Raw genomic sequence first — 25,687 nt, 5'->3', positions numbered from 1 at the left:
AACCTCATTTAGCAGGTCAACCCTGTTATGTGAACTGAACCCTCATTTAAGGTCAACCTTGTTATGTGAACTGAACCCTCATCTTAAGTCAACCCTGTGTATGGTGAATGGAACTATTGTCACGTTCCTGACCTTATTTTCCTTTATTTTGTCTTTGTTTAGTATGGTCCGGAAGTGAGCTGGGTGGGCATTCTATGTTATGTTGTTTCTATGTTGGGTTCTTTTCAATTAGCCTGATATGGTTCTCAATCAGGGGCAGGTGTTTTACGTTTCCTCTGATTGAGAACCATATTAAGGTAAGGCTGTTCACACTGTTTGTTTGTGGGTGATTGTTTTCCGTGTCAGTAGTTGTGCCACACGGGACTGTTTGTCGGTTAGATTCTCTTTTGTTATTTTGTTTCGTGTAGTGTTCAGTTTAATTTGATAATAAAACATGGACACTTTCCACTCTGCGTCTTGGTCCGATCCCTACACCCTCTTCAGACGAAGAGGAGGAAATCAGCCGTTACAGAACACCCGCCAACAAGACGACCAACAGAGTGGGAACAAGGCGCGACAGGCAGCAGCAGCCGCGAGAAAAACCCAGGATCATGGACGTGGAGGAGATTTGGACGGCAAGGGACCCTGGGCTCAGCCAGGGGAATATCGCCGTCCTAAAGCCGAGTTGGAGGAGCGAAGGCAGAGAGGCGCTGGTCCGGTGTGGAAAACTGAGCAGGTCGAGCATAACATGTCAACCCTGTTACCCATAGATTAACAGGTTAGAAATGTTTGAACAATTACATTTTTTATGCTTGCATTCAATTGCCCCTTCCTGTTACACACAACAAGCTTCCATTCCCCCTGTCTCATGGAAATGTATAGCTGATTTAAGATGAAATCATCAACCCTGTTACGGTCAACAGAGTTACTTTATTTGGCACTTAATAAGCACTTACTATAGTTATTTTTATTTAACATCTTGAGATGGGAAAACATGTTTTTATGAAGTTGAACATGACAGAATGTTAAAATAAGGTGAAATSAAACGTTTTTTAGGGACCAAGTTACACTTCTCAAAAGGCACCAAATTGATGGAATGACTTCCTACCTGTAGTAATGTAGAGTGTAATAATGTAGTGTAATAATRTAGTGCTGTAATGTACTATAATAATGTAGCATAGTAATGTACTGTAATAATGTACTGTCGTAATGTCATGTAGGTTCTTACCTGTACAGTGCTCTACCTCCTATGGTTGCCAGATTGGAGAAGACACTCAGGTCTGTCATGTTCTCTGGCCACGACTGGATGTTCAGGAAACCTACAGGGACACAACCAATCACATAATATTTCTCCAGGAACACAGCCAATTACATCACTGCTAACATCTTTGATGTATTACCAGATACACAGCAAATCCTAACACACACAGGAAAACAAAGGTAACATGAGACTTTAATGAATGTAACATAGTGAGCCACACATGTTGCTAGTGGGCTAGGCATTGTGATACCTATTTATTGCCTTTATTTAACCAGGTAAGTTCTTGAAAACACATGATCTTTATTTACAATAAAGACCATCCCAATACCTCCCAGTCATGAGTGAAACATGTCAGGTATACATGACCAAGAAGATATCTGATATATACATATTTTTGCATTTCCTATATCTGCCTCTGGGCATTAAATCATTTAGCAGGTTGAATGAATAGCTGAGTGGATGACCATGGATCATTTAGAACATTTAATAATGGATGAAAATAAATGAAATATTTAGAGTTGAGGGGAGCAATCCCGTTCTAGCCAGTTGAGGACAAAAATAATGAACACATGAGGAAGAGAGGAGAGGGGCTGAAAAGTTATACAAAGACCAAGGATAACGCAAAACATACAATTACTWTAACATTGAAAACTCCAGACGGCCGCATATTTTCAAGGWTACATTTCATAATAGTTTCATAACTGATATTTTGATTGGCTTTAATCAAATTCATGACCTTGGAAAGGGATATGAGAGGAAGAATGTTGTCTAACTAATGAAATGTATGTGGCTCATATCAGCATGTATTCGCATCCCTGATGAATGCATCTCCCAGTCTGATGATGTGAGGTGAGTTTCTAAAAGAACCTTGTTTCTAAGTTGTTTACAAGAGAAAGATCACCTTCAAGTCTGCCTTAATCATTCTACAGGCATATCTCTGTTCCTCTCCTGTATCTCTCCTGTTCCCTCCTGTTCCCTCCTTGTTCCCCTCCTGTTCCCCTCCTGTTCCTCTTCTGTTCCTCTCCTTTTCCCTCCCGTTCCCTCTCCTGGTCCCTCTCCTGTGTTTGGTCGCCCCCTCCTGTTCCCCTCCTGTTCCCCTCCTGTTCCTCTTCTGTCTTCCTGGATGATTAGTTTTCTGGTGGGGGACGTGGAGAGAAGGTGTTCCCTCACGTTCCTCTCCTTGTTCCTCTCCTGTTCCTCCTGTTCCCTCCTGTTCCCCTCCCTGTTCCTCTACTGTCCCCTTCCTGTTCCCCTTCCTGTTCCTCTCCTGTCCTTCCTGTCCCCTCCCTGTTCCTCCTCCTGTTTCTCTCCTTTTTCCCTCCTGTTCCCCTCGCCGCTTCCTTCGTCCCTGCTTTTCCCCTTCCTGTCCTCGTCACTGTTCTCTCCTCTTCCCGCGTCCTGGTGTTCCTCTCCTGTGGTTCCTTCTCCTGGAGTTATCTGCCCTAACTGGTGTTCTTCACTCCTGTTCTTCCTCTCCTGTTCCCCTCATCTGTTCCACTCCTGTTCCCATCTCTGTCCCTCCTGTTTCCTTCTCACTGTGATTCGCCTCTCTTCGCTGTCCGCTCTCTTCGTTCTCTCCTGTATTCCCCTCGCGTTCCCCTCTGTCCTCCTCCTGTTCCGCCTCCTGTTTCTGCTCTGCCTTGAGTGTCCTCTCTGTATGAGCGGGCTCTCTGCTTCCGCTCCTGTTCCCTCCTCCTGTGTCCCTCCTGTTCCCCTTCTTCCTCGCCTGTTCCTCCTCCTGTTCCTCTCCTAACCTCGACTCTGACAATTGGCACCCTATTCACTGTATAGTGCAGTACTTTAGATCTCTGTCTCTCTTTGTGGCCTCCTCACATGTCAAATAAGATGGCGCCGGAGAAGAAGGCAGAYGTTGCACGTGACCCCAGCCGATTGTGTTTTTTTGCGTTGTTTKTAACWKATTTTTTAACTYATTTTTTACATAAAGTTTCCGCTACCATCTCTTATGACCGAAAATAACTTCTAGACATCAGGACTGCGATTACTCACCACGGACTAGCAGAATCCTTTTTTTCCTTTCATGACAAGTCCGACGCAAAGGATATATTGCTTCCCCTGAATCAGGACCAGATCCCCGTGATCTGCGTGGCGGAGAAAGAGGTGGCGGAGAAAGAGGGGCCGAAGGTCGGGCTGCCTTCTGAGAATTCGTAGGCGATCGGATAAACCCCCACTTCCATCCACTCTGCTAGCAAATTTGMAATCTTTGGAGAATAAAATCGACGAGTTACGCGGAAGTTTAAACTGCCAACGGGACATTAAAAACTGTAACATCTTATGCTTCACGGAGTCGTGGCTGAACGACAACAATATCAACATACAGCTGGCTGGTTACACACTATACCGGCAGGATAGAACAGCGGCGTCTGGTAAGACAAGGGGCGGCGGTCWATGTATTTTGTAAACAACATCTGGTGCATGATATCTTAGAAAGTCTCGAGCTATTGCTCGCCTGAGGTAGAGCAGTAGACCACACTACCTACCGAGAGAGTTTTCATCTGTATTCGTTGTAGTTGTTTACATAAGCAAACAAGAAACCGCTCACCCAGAGGCGGCGCTCCTAGTAGCCGAGGACTTTAATGCAGGGAAACTTAAATCCATTTTTMCAAATTTCTATTAGCATGATAAATGTGCAACCAGAGGAAAAAAACTCTGGACCACATATACTCCACACACAGAGACGCATACAAAGCTYTCCYTCGCCATCCATTTGGCAAATCTGACCATAATTCTATCMTCCTGATTCCTGCTTACAMGCAATAATCAAAGCAGGAAGCAGCAGTGACTAGATCATTAAAAAAGTGGTCAGAAGAAGCAGATGCTAAGCTACAGGAYTGTTTTGCTAGCACAGACTGGAATATGTTCCGGGATTCCTCCGATGGCATTGAGGAGTACACCACATCAGTCATTGGCTTCATCAATAAGTGCATAGATGACGTCGTCCCCACAGTGACCGTACGTACATACCCCAAMCAGAAGYCACGGATTATAGCCWACATCCGCACTGAGCTAAAGGCTAGAGCTGTCGCTTCCAAGGAGCGGGACTCTAACCTGGAAGCTTATAAGAAATCCMGCAATGCCTTTCGAYAAACCATCAAACAGGCAAAGCTTCAATACAGGACTAAGATCGAATCGTACTATACCGGCTCTGACGCTTGTCAGATGTGGCAGGGCTTGCAAACCATTACAGACTACAAAGGGAAGCACAGACAAGAGCTGCCCAGTGACACAAGCCTACCAGACGAGCTAAACTACTTCTATGTTCGCTTCGAGGCAAATAACACTGAAACTTGCATGAGAGCACCAGCTGTTCCGGAAGACTGTGTGATCAWGCTCTCCGCAGCCAATGTGAGTAAGACCTTTAAACAGGTCATCATTCACAAGGCCGGAGGGCCAGACAGATTACCAGGACGTGTACTGCGAGCATGTGCTGACCAACTGGCAAGTGTCTTCGCTGACATTTTCAACCTCTCCCTGTCCAAGTCTGTAATACTAACATGTTTTAAGCAAACCACCATAGTCCCTGTGCCAAAGAACACTAAGGTAACCTGCCTAAATGACTACCGACCTGTAGCACTTACGTCTGTAGCCATAAAGTGCTTTGAAAGGCTGGCCATGGCTCACATCAACACCATCATCCCAGAAACCCTAGACCCACTCCAATTTGCATACCACCCCAACAGATCCACAGATGATGCAATCTCTATTGCACTCCACACTGCCCTTTCCCATCTGGACAAAAGGAACACCTATGTGAGAATGCTATTCATTGACTACAGCTCAGCGTTCAACGCCATAGTGCCCTCAACGCTCATCCCTAAGCTAAGGATCCTGGGACTAAACACCTCCCTATGCAACTGGATCCTGGACTTCCTGACGGGCCGCCCCCAGGTGGTNTCACTTTAATAACTCTTCCTACGTGTACATATTACCTCAACTAGCCGGTGCCCACGCACATTGACTCTGTATCAGTAAATGTTTTGGTGCCATACTGGTGGCAGTTGTGAAAAAAGTAAATAGTTGGAAGAGTTTCAGAGTTAATTGAAAATAATTAGATGCTTTCTTCATTAATTAGGCTATGCACTAGAAACTCATGGACGTAACCCACCCTGGCCATGACCCCACTCTCCGAGGGTGTCTCAGGGGGAGTTGGGACATGCAACACAAAAACATTTCCATGACTATAATACACACTTGTAAATGTGTGAAATAGGAAAAATATAACCACCCTCCTAATTATTATTAAAAAAATATTTTTCACATGCTCGTACACACAAGGTATAGACTAAGAGTGCAATGCTTACTCACGGGCCTTTTTCCAACAATGCAAAGTTAAAGATAAAGATAAAATAAATAGTAGTATAGAATTAGTGACATGAGGAATAAAGACACAGTAAATAATGAGTAACAATAACGAGTAAAAATAACATGGCTATATACAGGGAGTACCAGTACTGACTCGATGTGCAGGGGTACGAGGCCATTGAGGTAGCTATGTACATATACAGTGGCTTCAGAAAGTATTCACACCCCTTGACTTTTGACACATGTTGTTGTGTTACAGCCTGAATTTAAAATGAATTAATTTGCGATTTTGTGTCACTGGCCGACACACAATACCCATCATTTCAAAGTGGATTTATGTTTTGTTTTTTGTAATAAGACAAAAGGAAAAGCTGAAATGTCTTCAGTCAATAACTATTTAACCCCTTTGTTATGGCAAGCCTAAATAAGTTCAGGAGTACAAATCACATAATAAGTTCCATGGAATCACTCTGTGTGCAATAATAGTGTTTGACATGACTTTGAATGGCTTCCTCATTTGTGTAGCCCACACACAATTATCTGTAAAGTCGAGCAGGGAATTTCACAGATTCAACCACAAAGACCAAGGAGGTTTTCCTATGCTTCGCAAAGAAGGGAACCTATTGATATATAGGTAAAAAACATTGAATATCTCTTTGAGCATGGTGAAGTTATTAATTACACTTTGGATGGTGTATCCATACATCCAGTCAATACAAAGATGCATGTGTCCTTCCTAGCTCAGTTACCGGAGAGGAAGGAAACCGCTCAGGGATTTTACCATGAGGCCAATGGTGACATTAAAACAGTTACAGAGTTTAATGGCTGTGATAGGAGAACACTGAGGATGGATCAACAGCATTGTAGTTGCCCCACAATACTAAACTAAATGACAGAGTGAAAAGAAGGAAGCCTGTACAAAATAAAATAATTCAAAAACATGCATCCTGTTTACAATAAGGCACTAAAGTATGTGTGTATGTGTATGCAAAGAGTATTTTAGAGTATTTTCAATACACTTCTGAAAATGTCAAAAAAGATGTTTCACTCTGTCAATATGGGGTATTGTGTGTAGATGGGTAAGAAAAAAACATATTGAATCCTATTTGAAGTCAGGATGTAACACAACAAAATGAGAATAAGTCCAGAGGTATGAATACTTTCTGAAGACACTGAAGGTAGGGGTAAAGTGACTAGGCAACAGGATATTAATAGACAGTAGCAGCAGTGTATGTGTTGAGTGTGAAAATGTGAAAATGTGTATGTGAATGAGTGTGTGAGTTTGTGTAAGTGTATGTGTGGCGTCAGTATGCATGTGTGCTCGTGTTGTGTGTGTGTTCGGCACAATATAGTGTGTGTGTACAGTATGTGTGTGTTGGGGTGTAAGTATGTGTGAGTGTGTGAGTAGAGTCCAGTGTGTGTGCACAGAGTCAGTGCAAAAAAGTATATATGTGTGTTGGGGTGTGTCTGTGTGTGTTGGGGTCAATGCAGGTAGTCTGGGTAATTTTGAATACCATTCTTGTTTTACAGTCATATGCCTTGGGGGTAGCTTTTTCAGGGTCCTGTTGGTTCCAGACCTGGTGCACGGATATCGCTTGCCATGCGGTAGCAGAGAGAACAGTCTATGGCTTGAGCGGCTGGAGTCTTTGACATTTTTTTAGGGGGCTTCCTCTGTTATAGAGGTTCTGGATGGCAGGGAGCTTGGTCCCAGTGATGTACTAGGTCATACTCACCACCCTCTGTAGCGCCTTGCGGTCGGGTGCCTTGCAGTGGCTGCACAAGCGGTGATGCAGCCAGTCAAGATGCTCTCTATAGTGCAGCTGTAGAACTTTTGGAAGATCTGAGGGGCCATGCCAAATCTTTTCAGCCTCCTGAGGGGGAAGAGGTGCTGTCGAGCTCTCTTCATAACTGTGTGGGTGTGTGTGAACCATGGTAATTCCTTAGTGATGTGGACACCAAGGAAATTGAAGCTCTCGACCCGCTCCACTACAGCCCCATTGATGTGGATGGGGGCGTGCTCGCCCCTGTTTTCTATAGTCCACAATCAGCTCCTTTGTCTTGCTGACATTGAGGTAGAGGTTGTTTTCCTGGCCCCACACTGCCAGGTTTCTGACCTCCTCCCTATAGGCTGCCTCATAGGTGATCAGTCCTACCACCATTGTGTCGTCAGTAAACTTGATTATGGTGTTGGGGTCGTGCGCGGCCACGCAGTCGTGGATGAACAGCGTGCCGGATGTGTTGTTGCCTAACTTGTCGTTGCCTACCCTCGGACGTGTTGTTGCCTGCCCCGTCAGGAAGGCCAGGATCCAGTTGCAGAGGGAGGTGTTCAGTCCCAGGGTCCTGAGCTTGGTGCTAAGCTTGAAGTGTACCAGGGCATTGAATGCTGAGTTGTAGTCAATGAACAGCATTCTTACATAGGTATTCCTTTTGTCCAGGTGGGTGAAGGCAGAGTGGAGTGCAATAGAAATTGTGTCATTTGTGGATCTGTTGGGGCGGTATGGGAATTGGAGTGGGTACAAGGTGTCTGGGATGATGGTGTTGATGTGAGCCATGACCAGCCTTTCAGAGCATTTCATGGCTATAGATGTACACTACCGTTCAAACGTTTGGGGTCACTTAGAAATGTTCATGTTTTTGAAAGAAAAGCACATTTGTTGTCCACTCAAAATAACATCAAATTGATCAGAATTACAGTGTAGACATTGTTAATGTTGTACGTGACTATTGTAACTGGAAACGGCTGATTTTTAATGGAATATCTACATTGGTGTACAGAGGCCCATTATCAGCAACCATCACTACTGTGTTCCAATGGCACTTTGTGTTAGCTAATCCAAGTTAATCATTTTAAAAGGCTAATTGATCATTAGAAAACCATTTTGCAATTATGTTAGCACAGCCATATCTCAGACTTAAATAAAAATACAAGTTTAAGATGGGCAAAATAATACAGACACTGGACAGAGAAACAGAGGAACTTCAGCGTTCAACACCATAGTACCCTCAACGCTCATCCCTAAGCTAAGGATCCTGGGACTAAACACCTCCCTATGCAACTGGATCCTGGACTTCCTGACGGGCCGCCCCCAGGTGGTGAGGGTAGGTAGCAACACATCTGCCACGCTGATCCTGAACACTGGAGCCTCCCAGGGGTGCGTGCTCAGTCCCCTCCTATACTCCTTGTTCACCCACGACTGCATGGCCAGAAACGACTSCAACACCATCATTAAGTTTGCAGACGACACAACAGACACAACAGACACAACCGACAACGATGAGACAGCCTATAGGGAGGAGATCAGAGACCTGGCCGGGTGGTGCCAGAATAACAACCTATCCCTCAACGTAACCAAGACTAAGGAAATTATTGTGGACTACAGGAAAAGGAGGACCGAGCACGCCCCCATTCTCATCGACGGGGCTGTAGGAGCAGGTTGAGAGCTTCAAGTTCCTTGGTTTCCACATCAACAACAAACTAGAATGGTCCAAACACAACAAGACAGCTGTGAAGAGGACACGACAAAGCCTATTCCCCCTCAGGAAACTAAAAAGATTTGGAAGACTCCTGAACAGGTAATCAAATGGCTACCCAGACTATTTGTATTGTGTACCCCTCCACCCCCCAACCCCTCTTCTACGCTGCTGATAATCTCTGTTTATCATATATGCATAGTCACTTTAACTATACATTCACGTACATATGTACATACTACCTCAATTGGCCCGACCAACCAGTGCTCCTGCACATTGGCTAACCGGGCTATCTGCATTGTGTCCCGCCACCCACCACCCGCCAACCCCTCTTTACCCTACTGCTACTCTTTGTTCATCATATATGCATAGTCACTTTAACCATATCTACATGTACATACTACCTCAATCAGCCTGACTAACCGGTGTCTGTATGTAGCCTCGCTACTTTTATAGCCTCGTTACTGTATATATCCTCGCTACTGTTTTTCACTGTCTTTCTACTGTTGTTTTTATTTCTTTACTTACCTATTGTTCACCTAATACCTTTTTTGCACTATTGGTTAGAGCCTTTAAATAAGCATTTCACTGTAAGGTCTACACCTGTTGTATTCGGCGCACGTGACAAATAAACTTTGATTTGATTTGATTAGAGTTGCCTCTTCACAGCATCCCGGAGTTGCCTCTTCACAGTTGATGTTGAGACAGGTGTTTTGCGGGTACTATTTAATGAAGCTGCCAGTTGAGGACTTGTGAGGCGCCTGTTTCTCAAACTAGACACTYTAATGTACTTGTCCTCTTGCTCAGTTGTGCACCGGGGCCTCCCACTCCTCTTTCTATTCTGGTTAGAGCCAGTTTGCGCTGTTCTGTGAAGGGAGAAGTACACCGCGTTGAACGAGATCTTCAGTTTCTTGGTAATTTCTCGCATTGGTATAGCCTTCATTTCTCTGAACAAGAATAGACTGATGAGTTTCAGAAGAAAGTTCTGAGTGATAGTTGCTGATAATGGGCTTCTGTACGCCTATGTAGATATTCCATTAAAAAAAAAAATCGGCTACAATAGTCATTTACAACATTAACAATAGATACACTGTATTTCTGATCAATTCTATGTTATTTGAATGGACAAAAACTTGCTTTTCTTTCAAATACAAGGACATTTCTAAGTGACCCCAAACTTTTGAATGGTAGCGTAAGTGCTATGGGACAATAGTTATTAAGGCAGGTTACCTTGGCATTCTTGGGCACTTGCTTCTGCTTGAAACAAATTGCTATTACAGCCMCGAGTCAGGGATAGGTTGAAAATGTTAGTGAAGACACTAGCCAGTTGGTCAACACATGCTCTTTAGTATGCCTCCTGGAATTCCATCTGGCCCCGCCACCTTTCGATTATTAACCTGTTTAAACGTCTTACTCACATTGGCTGCGGTGATCGAGATCACACAATTGTCCTGAACAACTGGTGCTCTCATGCATGGTTCAGTGTTGCATACCTCRAAGTGAGCATCGAAGGCAATGAGCTTGTCTGGTAGGCTTGGGTTACTGGGCAGCTCGCGGCTGGGTTTCCCTTTGTTATCCGTGATAGTTTAGAAAAGCCCTGCCACATCCGTTGAGCTTCAGAGGGGGAGTAGTAGGGTTCGATCTTAGTCCTGTATTGACCCTTTGTCTGTTTGATGGCTCGTCAGAGGGCGTAGCTTGATTTCTTAAATGTGCCCAGATTAGTGTCCCACTCCTTGAATGCGGCAGCTCTAGCCTTTAGCTCAGTGCGGATGTTGCCTGTAATCCATAGCTTCATGTTGGGGTATATACGTAAGGTCACTGTGGGGACGATATCATCGATGCACTTATTAATGAAGCTGGTGACTGATGTGGTAAACTCCTCAATGTTATTGGATGAATCCCGGAACATATTCCAGACTATCCTAGCGAAACAGTCCTGTAGCTTAGCATCCACTTCATCGGGCCACTTCTGTATCAAGCACGCCACTGGTACTTCCAGTTTGASTTTTTGCTTGTAAGCAGGAAGCAGGAGAACAGAGTTATGGTCTGAATTGCCATAGGGAAGGCGAAGCAGGGCCTTGTATGCGTTTCAGTGTGKGGAGTAAAGGTTATCTAGAGTTTTGTCACCTCTAGTTGCACATGTGACATGCTGGTAAAAATTTGGCAAAACGGATTTCAGTTTTCCTGCATTAAAATCACCTGATAAACGCTACCTCTCAATGTGCATTTTCTTGTTTGCTTATGGCCCTATACAACTTGTTTAGTGTGGTCTTAGTGCCAGCATYRATTTGTATTGGTAAATAGACGGCTACGAAAAATATATATGAAAACTCTCTTGGTAAATAGTATGGTCTGCAGCTTATCATGAGTTATTCTAAATCAGGCAAGCAAAAACATGAGACTTCCTTAACATTAGAGATCGCACACCTGCTGTTGTTAACAAAGAGACACACCCTTGCTCCCTTCATCTTACCCAAGTCTGCCGTCCGGTCWTGACGATGAATAGAAAAACCAGCGAGATGTATATTATCCATGTCTCGTTCAGCCACGACTCTGAGAAACATAGGATATTTCAGTTTTTCAGGTCCCATTGATAGGATAGTCTCGAACGGAGCTCATCCAGTTTGTTCTCCAGTGACTGCACGTTCGCCAACAGAACAGAGGGMAATGGCAGTCTATTTGCTCGCCGACGTAGTCTCGCCAGGATGCTGCCTCGCCTACCTCTCTTTTGCTGCCGCTCTCTTTCGATGCCTCTCCCTCTTCCGAGGCTCACGGATTAGKGCCTGGTCCGGAGTAAGCAGTGTCCAGAGCTGCCGACTCATTGAAGTTTAAATTTTCATTAAAACCGAAGTTAGTGTTGACTGTTCTGATGTCCAGAAGCTGTTTTCGGTCATAGGAAATGATGTTGGAGACATTATGTACAAAAAAGTTATATGATCAGTGTAAAAAAACACACAGAAGCCCGTAAGACAGCTGCTGTCCGCTGCAGTGTCATCCTATTATATTATTATTAAAAGTTATTGAAGTATAAATTACCAAAGTTACCATAGATTGCTACATAATAACTGTTAATTACAAAATTACTGAAGATTCCAGTAACTTTGGTAAATTACCGGTAGCTTTGCAACCCTAATCAGGGCCCAAAATGCTCTGGTCAAAAGTAGTGCACTATCTAGGGAATAGGTTGCCATCTTAGACGCAGCCAGCAGCCATCTAGCTCAGTGTTTTATCAGAGTGCCAGATGAGACTACAGTTATCTAGAATTGCTATACGTCCAACTAACCGAATACACTGTAAAACCATTAAACATGTGACACGTTTATAACCTAAACGTCAGTGTTTAAAACTTAAACWTTAGACATTTAGATTTGCCAATAAGTCTTCATCTTAAACACAGGCGTTTAGAATGCAAGATTAAACATGATAGTGAGCTTTGTCAAGTCAGTTTCCAACCAGGAGAACACCTATATCAGATTTATATTCAGATTTTAAACACTAKTGTTTACTTTCCCATCGTCCTGTTTAGAGTGCATTTAGTCGACTTTCCATGCCTTTTATTCAGATCAGTGTAAGGAATGTCTATCACCTTACCTACATTTCAGCACAACTGAACAGGACATTTGTTTCACTCGACTGTGATGAGTTAATTTCCGTTAACTTTCTCAGAGTKAAAAAKACATGGGAGGGGCCTCATTATCAGACTTTTTGAATATGTTGTTTTAATATCTATGTTTCCTCATTGATTGATTAATTGATCTTCTGCTCTACAAAGATAAATAACACAACTTTCTAAACTAATCAAATCTGTAAGGGGTTGGATTTATTGCCTCTGAGATGGTTTGGGGAGTTTTGTTTGTTAAGTCCTTCACTATAGCAATCATTTTGAGTGCAGTTTGTGGATGATAAATATTTCAATTGATGGATATCCTCCCTCTGGCTAGATTCCAATAAGAATTACTAATCACATCATTCTGACTTGCAGGTCTGATGTGGMCCATGAGACATGATTTTAAGACCACAATAACTAACTAAAGGCCTTACAAATTGTATAATATGTGGTCATAGGGGTTTACTTTTAACTGAAACACATTCACTTACGCAGTCACTTGGTGAAGGCTTCAGTAATATAAATTACTGAATGCAACAACCATGTCTCTGTCACTAACCAACACAGTCATGGGTGGGTATCTCTCACATTCACTCGAAAGGCATGCTGGCAAATATGCAGATATGGCTTTACACCCTACAGTGTTAAAACAACAACACCAGTGTATAGTGTTTAAAACGGAAATGCCTTGTGCTGAATTAACATGTTCATGTGTTTAAAAAGTGTCAAAGTGAATAAACATGTTCTGGTKTTTACAATCTAAACACTGTGACACATTTTCATTGACATTCTAAATGACTTGACGTGTTTAAAAAGTGTTAAAGAAAAGTGTTTAGTTATGTGTTCAGATYGTAAACACTTGGTTTTACAGTGTATACGATGAACCCGAATCAAACGTAAATTAATAAATGCATCCCCACTTGCTTTCCATGCCATTAGCATTCATGGATRCAACCTCCAACATAAAATGGCAATAAATATACTATTTGAGACATAAACAAATCACTATCCAGAGACTTAAAATAAATGGTATATTGTATTGTATAACATGAGTGTTAGTTATGGCTGAAGGGCACATTCACTGACATAGAGASAAACATGTCCTCTGACGTCATAGTAGCTGAAGCAGCAGTGTGACCTGAAGTTCAGGGCCTTTAACTGATAGGGTTGCATCCCAATGACAAACTATTCCTTTTACGGTGTATTACTTTCCACCACTATTTCCCCCTCCTCTTCTTCTTCCTCCTCCTCCTCCTCCGTCTCATCTCTACACCTCTACGATGGTCAGTCTCTCTCTCTCTCTCTGCCTCACTCTCTCTCTTTACACCTCTCCAATGGTCTCTCCTTAAGTGGCTGTTTTTTCTGAGAGGAGAGATGGAGAAGAGAGGTGGGAAGAGAGGAGAGGTGGAGGGTGCTTCATCGCTTCATCTTGCTAATGGTGCTAACGAGGGCCTGATGAGTACCTTCCTGCCTCCCTGTGCTAACAGCATTAGGCTAACAGCAGCATTAGCCATTAATCAATAGGTAAGACAGGGTACAACAGGCCCCAATGGGCTCCTGCATCCAGCTTGACTGTAGTCTATAGGGAGTTCAGGTCTCACTGTATGTGTTGTCCTCCTTATTCCATCTCTCCTCAGTTTATTATGCTCTATTTCTCATTCTTCTCTCTCCTGTCTTCTTCTATCTCCCTCTCCACACTCATCTCTCTATCTCCCCATGACCCCCTCTCTCTTTGTCTCTCTCTCTGTGGGCTGTGGGCAGTAAATGCCTGGTGAAAGGATAGAGTCAGGAGCAGGCTAGAAGCAGGCAAGAACTGCTAGAGAAGAGTAGAGTGGGGATTTATGTTCACTGAGAGCCACGTTACTGGTGCATCCATGTGAAAAGCAAATTACCCAGGATTGCCTCACAAAGAGGAGGGCCACATGCAACAGACCAAAGGTTAAGAGATAGAAAGCATCGATGATTACAGTCAAATCCATGTACTGGGAACCTCACTTATGCTGAATTGCTTCAGTGGATGGCAGACTGACCGTACTCTATAGATAGGCCTGCCCTGACCTCTTAGAAGTAGAAAAAAACAAGGGCTATGTTTTGGAAGAATACTTGGCAGGGGAAGAGATGTAGGGTGAGATGGTTACCTCCTAGACTGACTGTCCATCTGAGAGCTATGGATTGTGTGTGTGTGTGTGTGTTGTGTGTGTGTGTGTGTGTGTGTGTGTGTGTGTGTGTTGTGTGTGTGTGTGTGTGTGTGTGTGTGTGTGTGTGTGTGTGTGTGTGTGTGTGTGTGTGTGTGTGTGTGTGTGTGTGTGTGTGTGTGTGTGTGTGTGTGTGTGTGTGTGTGGTGTGACGGGGGGTTGATGGCTCGGTGGATAAGTCACAGCACTGACAGCTCTTAGAGGTGACGGGTGACACGGGGTGTCATGCATGACCACGGGGCTACAGAGTAAAGGCAGCTCCTGTCTCACCGCCTGCGTCCCAAATGGCAGTCTATTCCCTATACAGTGCACTACTTCAGACCACTGACCATGTCAGTTCACAATTCTCTATCAAGGAGGGAGAGTACTTGATGATACTTAGTGGAGACAGTGCATTGTTTTTAAWTATTTTGTTTTAAGCCTTACCCAAACCATTGCCCTAAACKTAACCACTCAGAATTAATAGCTAAACTTAACCCCTTGAGTTGTTTCTGTTTTAACCACTTGTGATTAATTGGTCAAAAATCGAAGTTCATCCAATTGCGGCAAATTCCGAAGTGAAAGAATGAGATCAGGTTGAGGAGGATAGGGGGAAGGGGGTTTCACTCTACATGAATTTATACACACACATACACCCACGCACGCACACACAGACACACACACGTAGAGCTGGGAAACTGTGACAACTTGAAACTGGGAGTTGTAGGTCCCCATGGGAGAGGGAAGACCCTCATCTCATCTTCTATTCATCATACTCATTCAGCCTGTCTGTCTTTGGTCTACGGTCTCTGGTGGGCACCAGCAAACACACACAAGCCCCTCTGTACTGAGTGAAAGTGTAAGAGAAGGGACACCATGCAAATTTGATGAGGGGAAAAACAAATGATAAGGAATAATTTAAAGATGCTTGGATAGGGGCTGACCAGTAAGCCTACATGATATGTACACTGAGTATACAAAACATTAAGAGCACCTGCTCTTTCCATGACATAAACTGACCAGGTGAAAGCTGTGATCCCTTATTGATGTCACTTGTTAAATCCACATCAATCAGTGATGAAGGGAAGGATACAGGTTAAAGAAGGAWTTTTTAGCCCTGAGACAATTGAGACATGGATTGTGCATGTATGTCATTCAGAGGGTGAATAGGCAAGACAACATATTTAAGTCCCTTTGAACAGGGTATGGTAGTAGGTGCCAGGTGCACCGGTTTGTGTCATGAACTGCAACGCTGCTGGGTTTTTCACACTCAACAGTTTCCTGTGTGTATCAAGAATGGTCCTCCACCCAAAGGACATCCAGCYAACTTGACACAACTGTGGGAAGCATTGGAGTCAACATGGRCCAGCGTCCCTGTAGAACGCGTTCGACACCTTGTGGAGTCCATGCCCTGACGAATTGAGTCTGTTCTGAGGAGAAAGGGGGAAGGGGGTGCAACTCCATATTAGGAAGGAGATCCTAATGTTTTGTATACTCAGTGTATATTCAACCAAGCATGAGAAGAGAAGAATGGTATCGGAAAATGTCATTGGATCTTTGTTCTTATCAATTGACTTACCTGTAGAAATAAAGGTAAAATACGTGTTACATTTTTTATTTTATTTTGATGTTTCTCACCTGTAATCTCCCTAACAGTCCGAAACACATTCAGTTTCTCTGGATCCAGAGCCTCAATGTTGTGGTACACATCCCTGTGAGAGAGGGGGGGTGAGAGAGAGTGAGAGAAAGAAAGAGAAAGAGAGAGATGAAGAGAGAAAGGAAGCAGGATGAGAGATGGAGAGAGAGTGGAAAGGGAGAGAGAAAAAGAGAAAGAGAGAGTGAGAGAGCGAGAGCGAGAGAAAGAGAGAGAAACAGAGTTAAAGAGAGACAAATATAAACATAAAGCTGTCACGTCACACACATAACAAGTGTTTATTCTGTATTGGAGGGAGGCACGCTGTGCTMCACTGTGCTCCTCAGTGCTCCTCAGTGCTCCTCTGGCTCTGWTTAGAGGAATAGCTGGAGGGGTTTCATGGTCTCAGGCGCTGCAGTCACTGTACTGTGGTACACCCACTCTTCCACTGTGTATACTGTACACAACTAGCAACAGCCTGCTAAGATGGCTGACATGAGCCTGGATTGCAGATGGAATAATATTGAACGTGCTGACCCCCATAACAAGGACATAATACCCTATGCACTGTGCTATACCAGTAAGGTACTGTTTACTCTTAGGCACCGAAGCCATTATATGTGCTGTTATTACTAAGTACCTGAGGGAGTCTCTCAATTTACCTGGTTAGCAGGGTTGGGGTCAGTTCCATGTCAATTCAGTCAATTTGGGCAAATAAGCTTTCAGTGTATTTCCTGAAATGAGTGAATTGAAATGGAACTGACCACAAACACTCTGGTGTTTATGAGGCCAATGTGGAATATCTAGCTGGATAGCTATATGTGCACCAGTAACGTCCATCGTTGACATCACCCACTCACCCACTGATGTTGAGCGATTAGGCCTGGCTCACAGTCAGAGTTCCAATTCATCACAAAGGTGTTCGATAAGGTTGAAGTCAGGGCTCTGTACAGGGCAGTCAAGTTCTTCCACACCAATATCGACAAAACATTTCTGTATGGACCTGGCTTTGTGCACGGGGGCATTGTCATGCTGAAACAGGAAAGGGCTTCCCCAAACTGTTGGCACAAAGTTGGAAGCACAGAATCTTCTAGAATGTCATTGTATGCTGTAGCGTTAAGATTTCCCTTCACTGGAACTAAAGGGCCTAGCCTGAATCATGAAAAACAACCCCAGACCATTATTCCTCCTCCACCAAACTTTACAGCTTTACAGGCACTATTCATTGGGTTGTCCTGGCATCCGCCAAACCCAGATATGTCCGCCAGACTGTCAGATGGTAAAGCATGATTCATCACTCCAGAGAACATGTTTCCACTGCTCCAGAKTCCMATGGCGGTGAGCTTTACACCACTCCARCCGACACTTGGCATTGTGCATGGTGATATTAGGCTTGGGTGCGGCTGCTCGGCCATGGAAACCAATTTMAYGAAGCTCCCGACAAACAGTTATTGTGCTGACATTGCTTCCAAAACAGTTTGGAATCTGGTAGTGAGTATTGCAACTGAGGAMAGACTATTTTTACGCACTACGTGCTTCAGCACTTTGCGGTCCCGTTTTGTGATCTTGTGTGGCCTGCCACTTCGCGGCKGAGCCATTGTTGCTCCTAGACGTTTCCACTTCACAATAACAGCACTTACAGTTGACCGGGGCAGCTCTAGCAGGACAGAAATGTGACAARCTGTTTTGTTGGAAAGGTTGAAAGTCACTTTGAAAGTCACTGAGCTCTTCAGGCCATTCCACAGCCAATGTTTATATATACAGTATGGCGTACTTGGTTTGTGTGTGTGTGTGTGTGTGTGTGTGTGTGTGTGTGTGTGTGTGTGTGTGTGTGTGTGTGTGTGTGTGTGTGTGTGTGTGTGTGTGTGTGTGTTGTGTGTGTGTGTGTGTGTGTGTGTGTGTGTGTGTGTGTGTGTGTGTGTGTGTGTGTGTGTGTTTTTTTGTGTGTGTGTGTGGTGTGTGTGTGTGTGTATGTGTGTGGTGTCCATGCATGCGTGAGTGTGTGCATATTTGAGTGTGTGCGTGTGTTGGTGGAGGTGTGTGTGTCCTGCGCTCAACAGCCTTTAATGCCAGTGATGAGGAAGACCAGGTTTCCATTGATCTTGGTACAGTTGGTGAACTTGTCTATGTTGCTGGAGTCCACAGTCTGGGCTGACTGCAGACTGGCTGTACCTATACCATCACAGGCTAAAACAGACAAGGAGATGAAGGTGAAGAAGGAGAAAAGATCACTTGCTCAAAATGTCCACAAATGTTCAAGGCAAACAGGTGTTCTACTTCMTTCCAACCACTTCAGAATGCATCCAGTACACTTACATGGAACAGACAGTCACCAWCAGACACACAGAGGTTGTAGAGGTTGGAGCAGTGGGTAAGCCATTGTCATACACAACCACAATCGCAGCACAAACACAGCACAAACACAGCACAACCACAACTACATCCAATCAACCAGATGAATATACTGGATGTGAATGGCAGTGGGATAAGGCCCAGGACAGTGCAGGATTAGGGTACCTTTTGGACAGATATCAGTGCAGGCGATGCACATCTTGATGCGGTCATTTTCTACTTCCATCTTGTTGCTGGGACAAGCCCTCACACAGGAGCTGTGGTCCACCACAAAGTTATCTGGAACAGCATACACCGAGTTAACCACGGTATGTGTCAGATCAATTGCATGATAACAGACTCTCACACTCAGGTATTGATATATGAAGGGACAAGTACAACTGTATGACTGACTGCCATGGAGCTATACTGTAAATGAATGTCTACTTTAAGCTTGTGAGACTTGAAGGCAGTGAATAGTAGTGAAACGTTTCCACTGCTGCTGTTCTACTGAAGATGACTCATCTGATTAAAGACGTTCCTTGTCCTCTTTATCTTGTTTTATTGTTCTCTCCAGGTGAGACCATATTTGCTCTACTGCTTTGGCTGGMATGATATCTGATAGTCTGAACTGAGGAAGGAAGAGTTTAGGGACACACAGACACATCAAATGATTGCTCTGCACGCAGCCTCAGGCTTAGAGATGGACACCTAAATTGCATGGGTCCTTGTGGCAGGCCATCTCCAGAATAACATGGTATAGTGGCCTGGTCTACAGTAGTGCATTAGGGAATAGGGTAGAAAGGCTAGCAGAGCGCCAAGCGGGAAGCCAGAGTTACATATCAGAGCGCCTAGCGCAGTGCCTAGCAGAGTGCCGGGCACACGCGCCACTTCAAAAGACCACAAAAAGACTCCATTGCTAAAAAAAACGTGTTAATTATGTACGTTTCTTCTCCCTCACTCTGCACCCATTCCCCTCTCCCTCCCATCCCTGCCTGCTACCCTGCCCTCMCAGTACCCCATCCTCTTTGTCTTTGTAGGGTTGTATCTGGCATGTGAGCCAAAATAACTCCCAACAGTGTCTTGAAATCTGTACAAAACACCCACTCATCCTGGCTATTTAAATCAGCACCGAGCGGAGAGAGGAGAGAGAAGAGCAGGGAGAGACAGGTCATTTAAATCAATGGAGGAAATGGCTTCTTTAAAGGAAAGGGAGGATGAAGGGGAGATGTGAAGAGGGTGCTAAGTAGAGATGACCAAGGAAGTTTCTTTCTGTGTTCTTCTGGAAAAAAAGTTCAGACTTAAAACAGGAGGGTTGAGAAATGAATCAATATCCTGAGGCCCTTGGTGGTTCATGAGCAGGACCAGCCAGCTCTGCTCAGCTAGTGATGATGTTTCAAGGCCTAGGCTGTTTGAACGGTGTCCCTCTGAACTGTGGCGGMTCAGTGTTTATGGCAAGGAGAGTGTTTGTATGTCGGTGTGTGTTATATGTTCAGAATATGACAGAGCAGTTTATCTTCAGGGTATTTGGTATGTACAGTGGGATCYRAMATTTTTGACACCCTTGATAAAGCAAAAATTACTGTAGAAAATAAACAATTCAAATACTGAGCTATATTCTATGCAACAAAAAAATATATATACAATTGCTCAGAGAAAGACATTTTGTTTGTTAAGTAAAACATTTCTTTCTCAAAAAGGTAGGGGACAACATTATTGACACCCCAGTTTTCAATACCGATCAATACCTCACCTTGCGAGCATAATAGCACTGAGCCTTTTTCTAAATGTTTTATGAGTTGGATAACACATTGGAAGGGCTCTTAGACCATTTCTCCATACAGAATCCTTCCAGATCCTTGATATCCTTCGTCTGCGCTTATGGGCTGCCCTCTTCAATTCAAACCACAGGTTTTCAATGGGTTTCAAGTCCGAACACTGAGATGGCCGTTGCAAAATGTGGATTTTGTGGCCTATTAACCATTTCTTTGTGGATTTTGATGTGTGCTTGGAGTTATTGTCTTGTGGCCAAGTTTCAGCCACCTGACAGAGGCAACCATGTTTTTGGCAAAAATATCCTGGTACTGGGTAAAGTTCATGATGCTGTTGACCTTAACAAGGGCCCCAGGACCAGTAGAAGAAAAATAGCCCCATAACATCAAAGATCCACCACCATATTTTACTGTAGGTATGGGATCTTTTCTGGACAGGCATTGGTGTGCGTGGACAAAGATAACTATTTTCATATCATCCAACTTAACTACATTTTTGGAGTTTTCCTAAATATATATATTTTTTTTTACATTTTACATTTTTACATTTTTTACAAATCAGTAACTCCCCCAAACGTACTCTGAATATTTAATGACTCTAAGACCAAGAAAATGTATTTAAAATAGATACTTGCTATTTGAAAATACATAATTGTATGTTCGATAATGGCAAAATATGGTCATATTTTTGGAGATAAGAKACTTTCAATGAACAATGAAATGAACAATGAAATGTAAACACATGGAGGTTGCTAAAAGGCATTGGCACTCGGATTGGAACTGGTGCTTTGGTCAGATGACATGAAGAAAAAAAAGCTCTTTGGCCACACCAGTGGTGTTGCAAATATGATCAAAATATGTTGGGATTTTGATGTTATGGGGCTATTTTGCTTCCACTGGTAAAACAGATGTTTTATGTCCCCTTACTTCACAAAAGTATGTGTACTGTATGCTGTTGTGTGTGTGTTATTCCTTACGTGGGCACTTCTTGACGCAGAAGGCTCCGTAGGTGTACTTGGCTCTGGGGTTGCTTTCCAGCTGGAAGGTGGTGGGGTTGTATACATGTGGCTGGGGGCACTGGGTCACACATGCTCCGCTGTCGTTGAAGTTGGTGCAAGCCTGTAGATGAAGCACACACAAGTACGCGCGCGCACACACACAAACACACATATTAGTGCTGGGTGCTCATGGAAACACAGTTAGCACATTGTGGTTTCCAGCTAAATAACAGTCATTAAAGAGTGTTTTTGTCACTGGCAGCCCTATGCTCTCCAAGCAAGCACATGATCAAGTAACTGGTATGTAGCTGTAAACACAAAGACTGTTAAACACATACACAGACTTAATGGKTGACAAATGGCACCCTATTCCMTATGTAGCACACTACCTTTGRTAGGGCTTTGGTTAAAGACAGAGAAGTATATAGGGGATAGGGTGCCGTTTGGGATGCAGCCCAGAGTGTTTTTCCACTCTGAAGATAGCTCAGGTGTGAATAACATGAAAACCATTGATTCAAATCCGGTTGAAAAAGTAATATCAATAGTTAGAACTCCCAGTATCTAATTAAACAGAAAGGAGAGCCCAATACATCATGAAACATAACACAATAAACTCTGGAAATAAGTTAGATCCAGAAAGGATAAATGGATATAGAGAGTGAGAAAGAGAGAGAGAAAGCGAGAAAGAGCGCGAGAGAGAGAGAGAGAGAAGATAGGAGAGAGAGAAAAGAGAGAGAGAGAGAGAGAAGATAGGAGAGAGAGAAAAGAGAGAGAGAAAAAATATACACTACCGTTCAAAAGTTTTAGAACACCTACTCATTCAAGGGTTTTTCTTTCTATTTACTATTTTATACATTGTAGAATAATAATGAAGACAACAAAACTATGAAATAGCACATATGGAATCATGTAGTAACCAATAAAGTGTTAAACAAATCAAATTATATTTTACATTTGAGATTCTTCAAATAGCCACCCTTTACCTTGATGACAGCTTTGCACATTCTTGACATTAGAGAGAGAGAGAGTAACAAAGAAAGGGAGGTAGGCACACCACAAGGCATTGTTGGAGAAAATTTGATTTGAACGTTATCTATCTTTCCCACAAAGAACAATGGTTGTGTCCCAAATGGCACCCTATTCCATATGTAGTGAACTACTTTTGGCCAGAGCCCTATGGGTCCTGATCAAAAGAATTGCACTACAGAGGGAATACGGTGCCTTTGGGAAGTAGATAGTTTAAACAGGGAGATTCTGTGTCAGGAGCGACTTCTCTATGGAAGTATGAATAGCCTCTAATGGAAATAACCTCACATTCACACAAAAGGTCACAGATAAGATAAAAGCTCTGATGTACTAAAGAAGAGAAAAAGAAGAGAACAGAAAGAAATAGACTTGCTGGTCTATAATCAAAAACTCTGTCTTTGACTGTTTGAGACTGTTCACCATGGCAACGGGTGATTGAAAGGAGAGCTTTCTCTTTTGTGACGATAAGCTTTATAAAGTGAGTGTGTGTGTGTGTGTGCGTGCATGCATGCATGTCTGTGTCCACACGCAGGTGGGTGGGTGAGTGTGTGTGTGCATGCTCCTGCGTGTAAGTGTGTGTGTGTGTGTACATACGAAGCAGTCCGTATCCTTGGGTCCGGAGCATCCTCCTGCACACTCGCGATGGCAGCAGTTACTGACCCAGGGTCCGAAACAGCGACCGTCACACTGCTCAGCGCACACTGTTTTAGTCACTGGAGAAAGACAAAAGGGAAAGGGCATCAGAACACGATATAACAGGTTCCCATCACAGAARCATTACTTTGAATCCAAACAAGGAAACAAGGAAACAGAGTGCTTGTGGAAAAAATAGGATCCATAAAGTTAAATCTATCATGTTGACTGTTTTCCTGCAGAATGAAGTCACACATATTGTTTATTAAGCCTAGGCCTGGTCGAAAAATGCATTCTCAATGGGGATTCTCCATTGAACATGCGTTTCAGTCCATATGACAAGGACTGTGTCCAGGAAACAGACCGATAGACTTCAGCTAAGGCTATAGGGAGTTTAGCTGAGTAAAGAGTCTTTTGGAGAGATACCCTGCTGTTAGACTGATGTTCATATGACAGTCTGCCAGTCTGTGGTGCTGTATGGAGCTGCATTTCTATGTATCCTGTCTGTCATTGACAGTGTGATTGAAACGGCTATCAGCTATCTCTCCTGAATGTGCTGCTTCCACCGCCAGCCCTGTTCTCATTCTCCTCCAACTCCATTCACCAGTCCTGTTGATGTCCAGCCATATGGGCTTGATGGGTTGCTGATGGACTGATGGGTACACCTGTCTGTGTGTGTGTGTGTGTGTGTGTGTGTGTGTGTGTGTGTGTGTGGTGTGTGTGTGTGTGTGGTGTGTGTGTGTGTGTGTGTGTGTGTGTGTGTGTGTGTGTGTGGGTGTGTGGTGTGTGTTGTGTGTGTGTGTGTGTATGGCCTCTGCTGACTCACCACGCGGCTCAATCAGTTGACAGCTACAGGCTGAATCCAGGGTGACGTTTAACAGATAAGCATTTCTTCCTTAGAGGCAGTGCTGACGACGCGAGCTGAGGTTTACTTTCCAGTGTTGTGTGTGTGTGTGTGTGTGTGTGTGTGTGTGTGTGTGTGTGTGTGTGTGTGTGTGTGTGTGTGTGTGTGTGTGTGTGTGTGTGTGTGTGTGTGTGTGTGTGTGGTGTGTGTGTTGTGTGTGTGTGTTTGTGTGTGTGTGTGTGGTGTGTGAATGTTGGTGAGCATGCATGGGTGTGTGCTTGCGAAACAATCACACATTGCTTTATATGTAGCTATTGACGTTGTAGTTTTCCATTTGTGTATGGTCGCGCAATATGCTTTGGGAATATTGTCTTGCTGGTTAGAGCACAGCACTTTGTTGTGCTGGCCCTTTGGGTTGGTGGTGATGGTGATACCTTGTCACAGTGAGACTGGCCCGTCTGGTCTGCCCACATTCCTCACCTCTTTTCACATCCTCCTCCYGCCGTCCTGTACTCCTCTTCTTACTCAACCCCTCCCCTTCCTCCTCACCTCACTAACGTATCATCAATGCATTCCATTACGCCTGCCATGCGCCTCTCGCCACCGTTAGCGCAATGAAATGGCCTACTTAACAAAAATACATTTTGTTTAACAAATGACCTCATCAGCAGACGCCACACATGCACATTGACGAACGAAAGCACGCTCACACGCCACACAGCCATTGATCTATTTGCCTTAAAAATACTATCCACTTAAAAATACCAGGCAGCCACCACAAATAAAATGTCATCAATCTCATAAAGTGTGCTGAATATCTTCAATTTGAACAGGCTTCTGACAGGGGCATCCGTCACAGCGTGAATCTTATATCAACGCTGCCTAGCTGTCTGTTTTTATAGAGCAGCAGAGGCCCATGTTTCTGGAGGGGCACAGTCGTAGGCTCGGTGGAGTCGGGGGAGAGAGTGCGTGTGTGTGCGTGTGTGTCTGGCTGTTCTGTAGACCAGGGAGCCTGTTTAGGCACCTGCATGTCAGGAGATAATACAGCCAGCCAGCGGTTGATATTGATGAGGGCATTCTGTATTCAGTACTTGACGTGAGAATGTTATACTGAGAGTCCTTTGTCTAGCAGTTTCTCACACAGCGCCATAGTATGCTCCAGCCCTATCAATGGGAAAGAAGGAGAAGGATAGAGGGAGAGAAGAGGGATGGAGGGAGAAGGAGGGGGATGGAGAACGAAGGAAAGGGATTGAAGGAGAAGGAGAGGGATAGAGTGAGATGAAGACGGATGGAGAGATGGAGGAAGAGGCATGCATGGGTAGATGGAAAGATGGAAGAAGATGGATAGAAGGGGAGGGATGGAGGGATGGAGATAGAGGGATGTAGTCCCCTACATACATATTATGCAAAAATATGATGGTGGGATTCAGGGCAAAAAGAGAGCAAACACACAGAGTGTTATCTTGTGAGGAGAGATGACGTGCTGTTAACTAGTCACTGGGTGAAGGAGTTCATACTGATTATCTTAATGAGATCAAGCTGCAGAGCACACAGACAGCACGCCAGGGAACACAACAGTGACAATATTAGACATAGAGAGAGAGAAAGAGAGAGAGAGAGAGAGAGAGAGAGAGGAGA

At 43.9% G+C, this 25,687-nt stretch overlaps 1 protein-coding gene across 1 annotated transcript in view; it reads right to left on the bottom strand.

Moving 5' to 3' along the window:
- Positions 1 to 25,687, bottom strand: part of erbb4b (erb-b2 receptor tyrosine kinase 4b) — a 627,991-nt gene that overhangs the window by 160,813 nt on the left and 441,491 nt on the right. Inside the window, 6 exon segments of the mRNA XM_070446280.1 lie at positions 1,208 to 1,298; positions 16,451 to 16,524; positions 18,497 to 18,632; positions 18,963 to 19,076; positions 21,526 to 21,667; positions 23,167 to 23,285. Coding sequence (XP_070302381.1) covers positions 1,208 to 1,298; positions 16,451 to 16,524; positions 18,497 to 18,632; positions 18,963 to 19,076; positions 21,526 to 21,667; positions 23,167 to 23,285 — 676 coding nt within the window.

Source organism: Salvelinus sp. IW2-2015, linkage group LG2 (genome assembly GCF_002910315.2).
Source record: "Salvelinus sp. IW2-2015 linkage group LG2, ASM291031v2, whole genome shotgun sequence".
Lineage (NCBI taxonomy): Eukaryota > Metazoa > Chordata > Actinopteri > Salmoniformes > Salmonidae > Salvelinus > Salvelinus sp. IW2-2015.
This window is presented reverse-complemented; position numbering and strand designations above follow the sequence as displayed.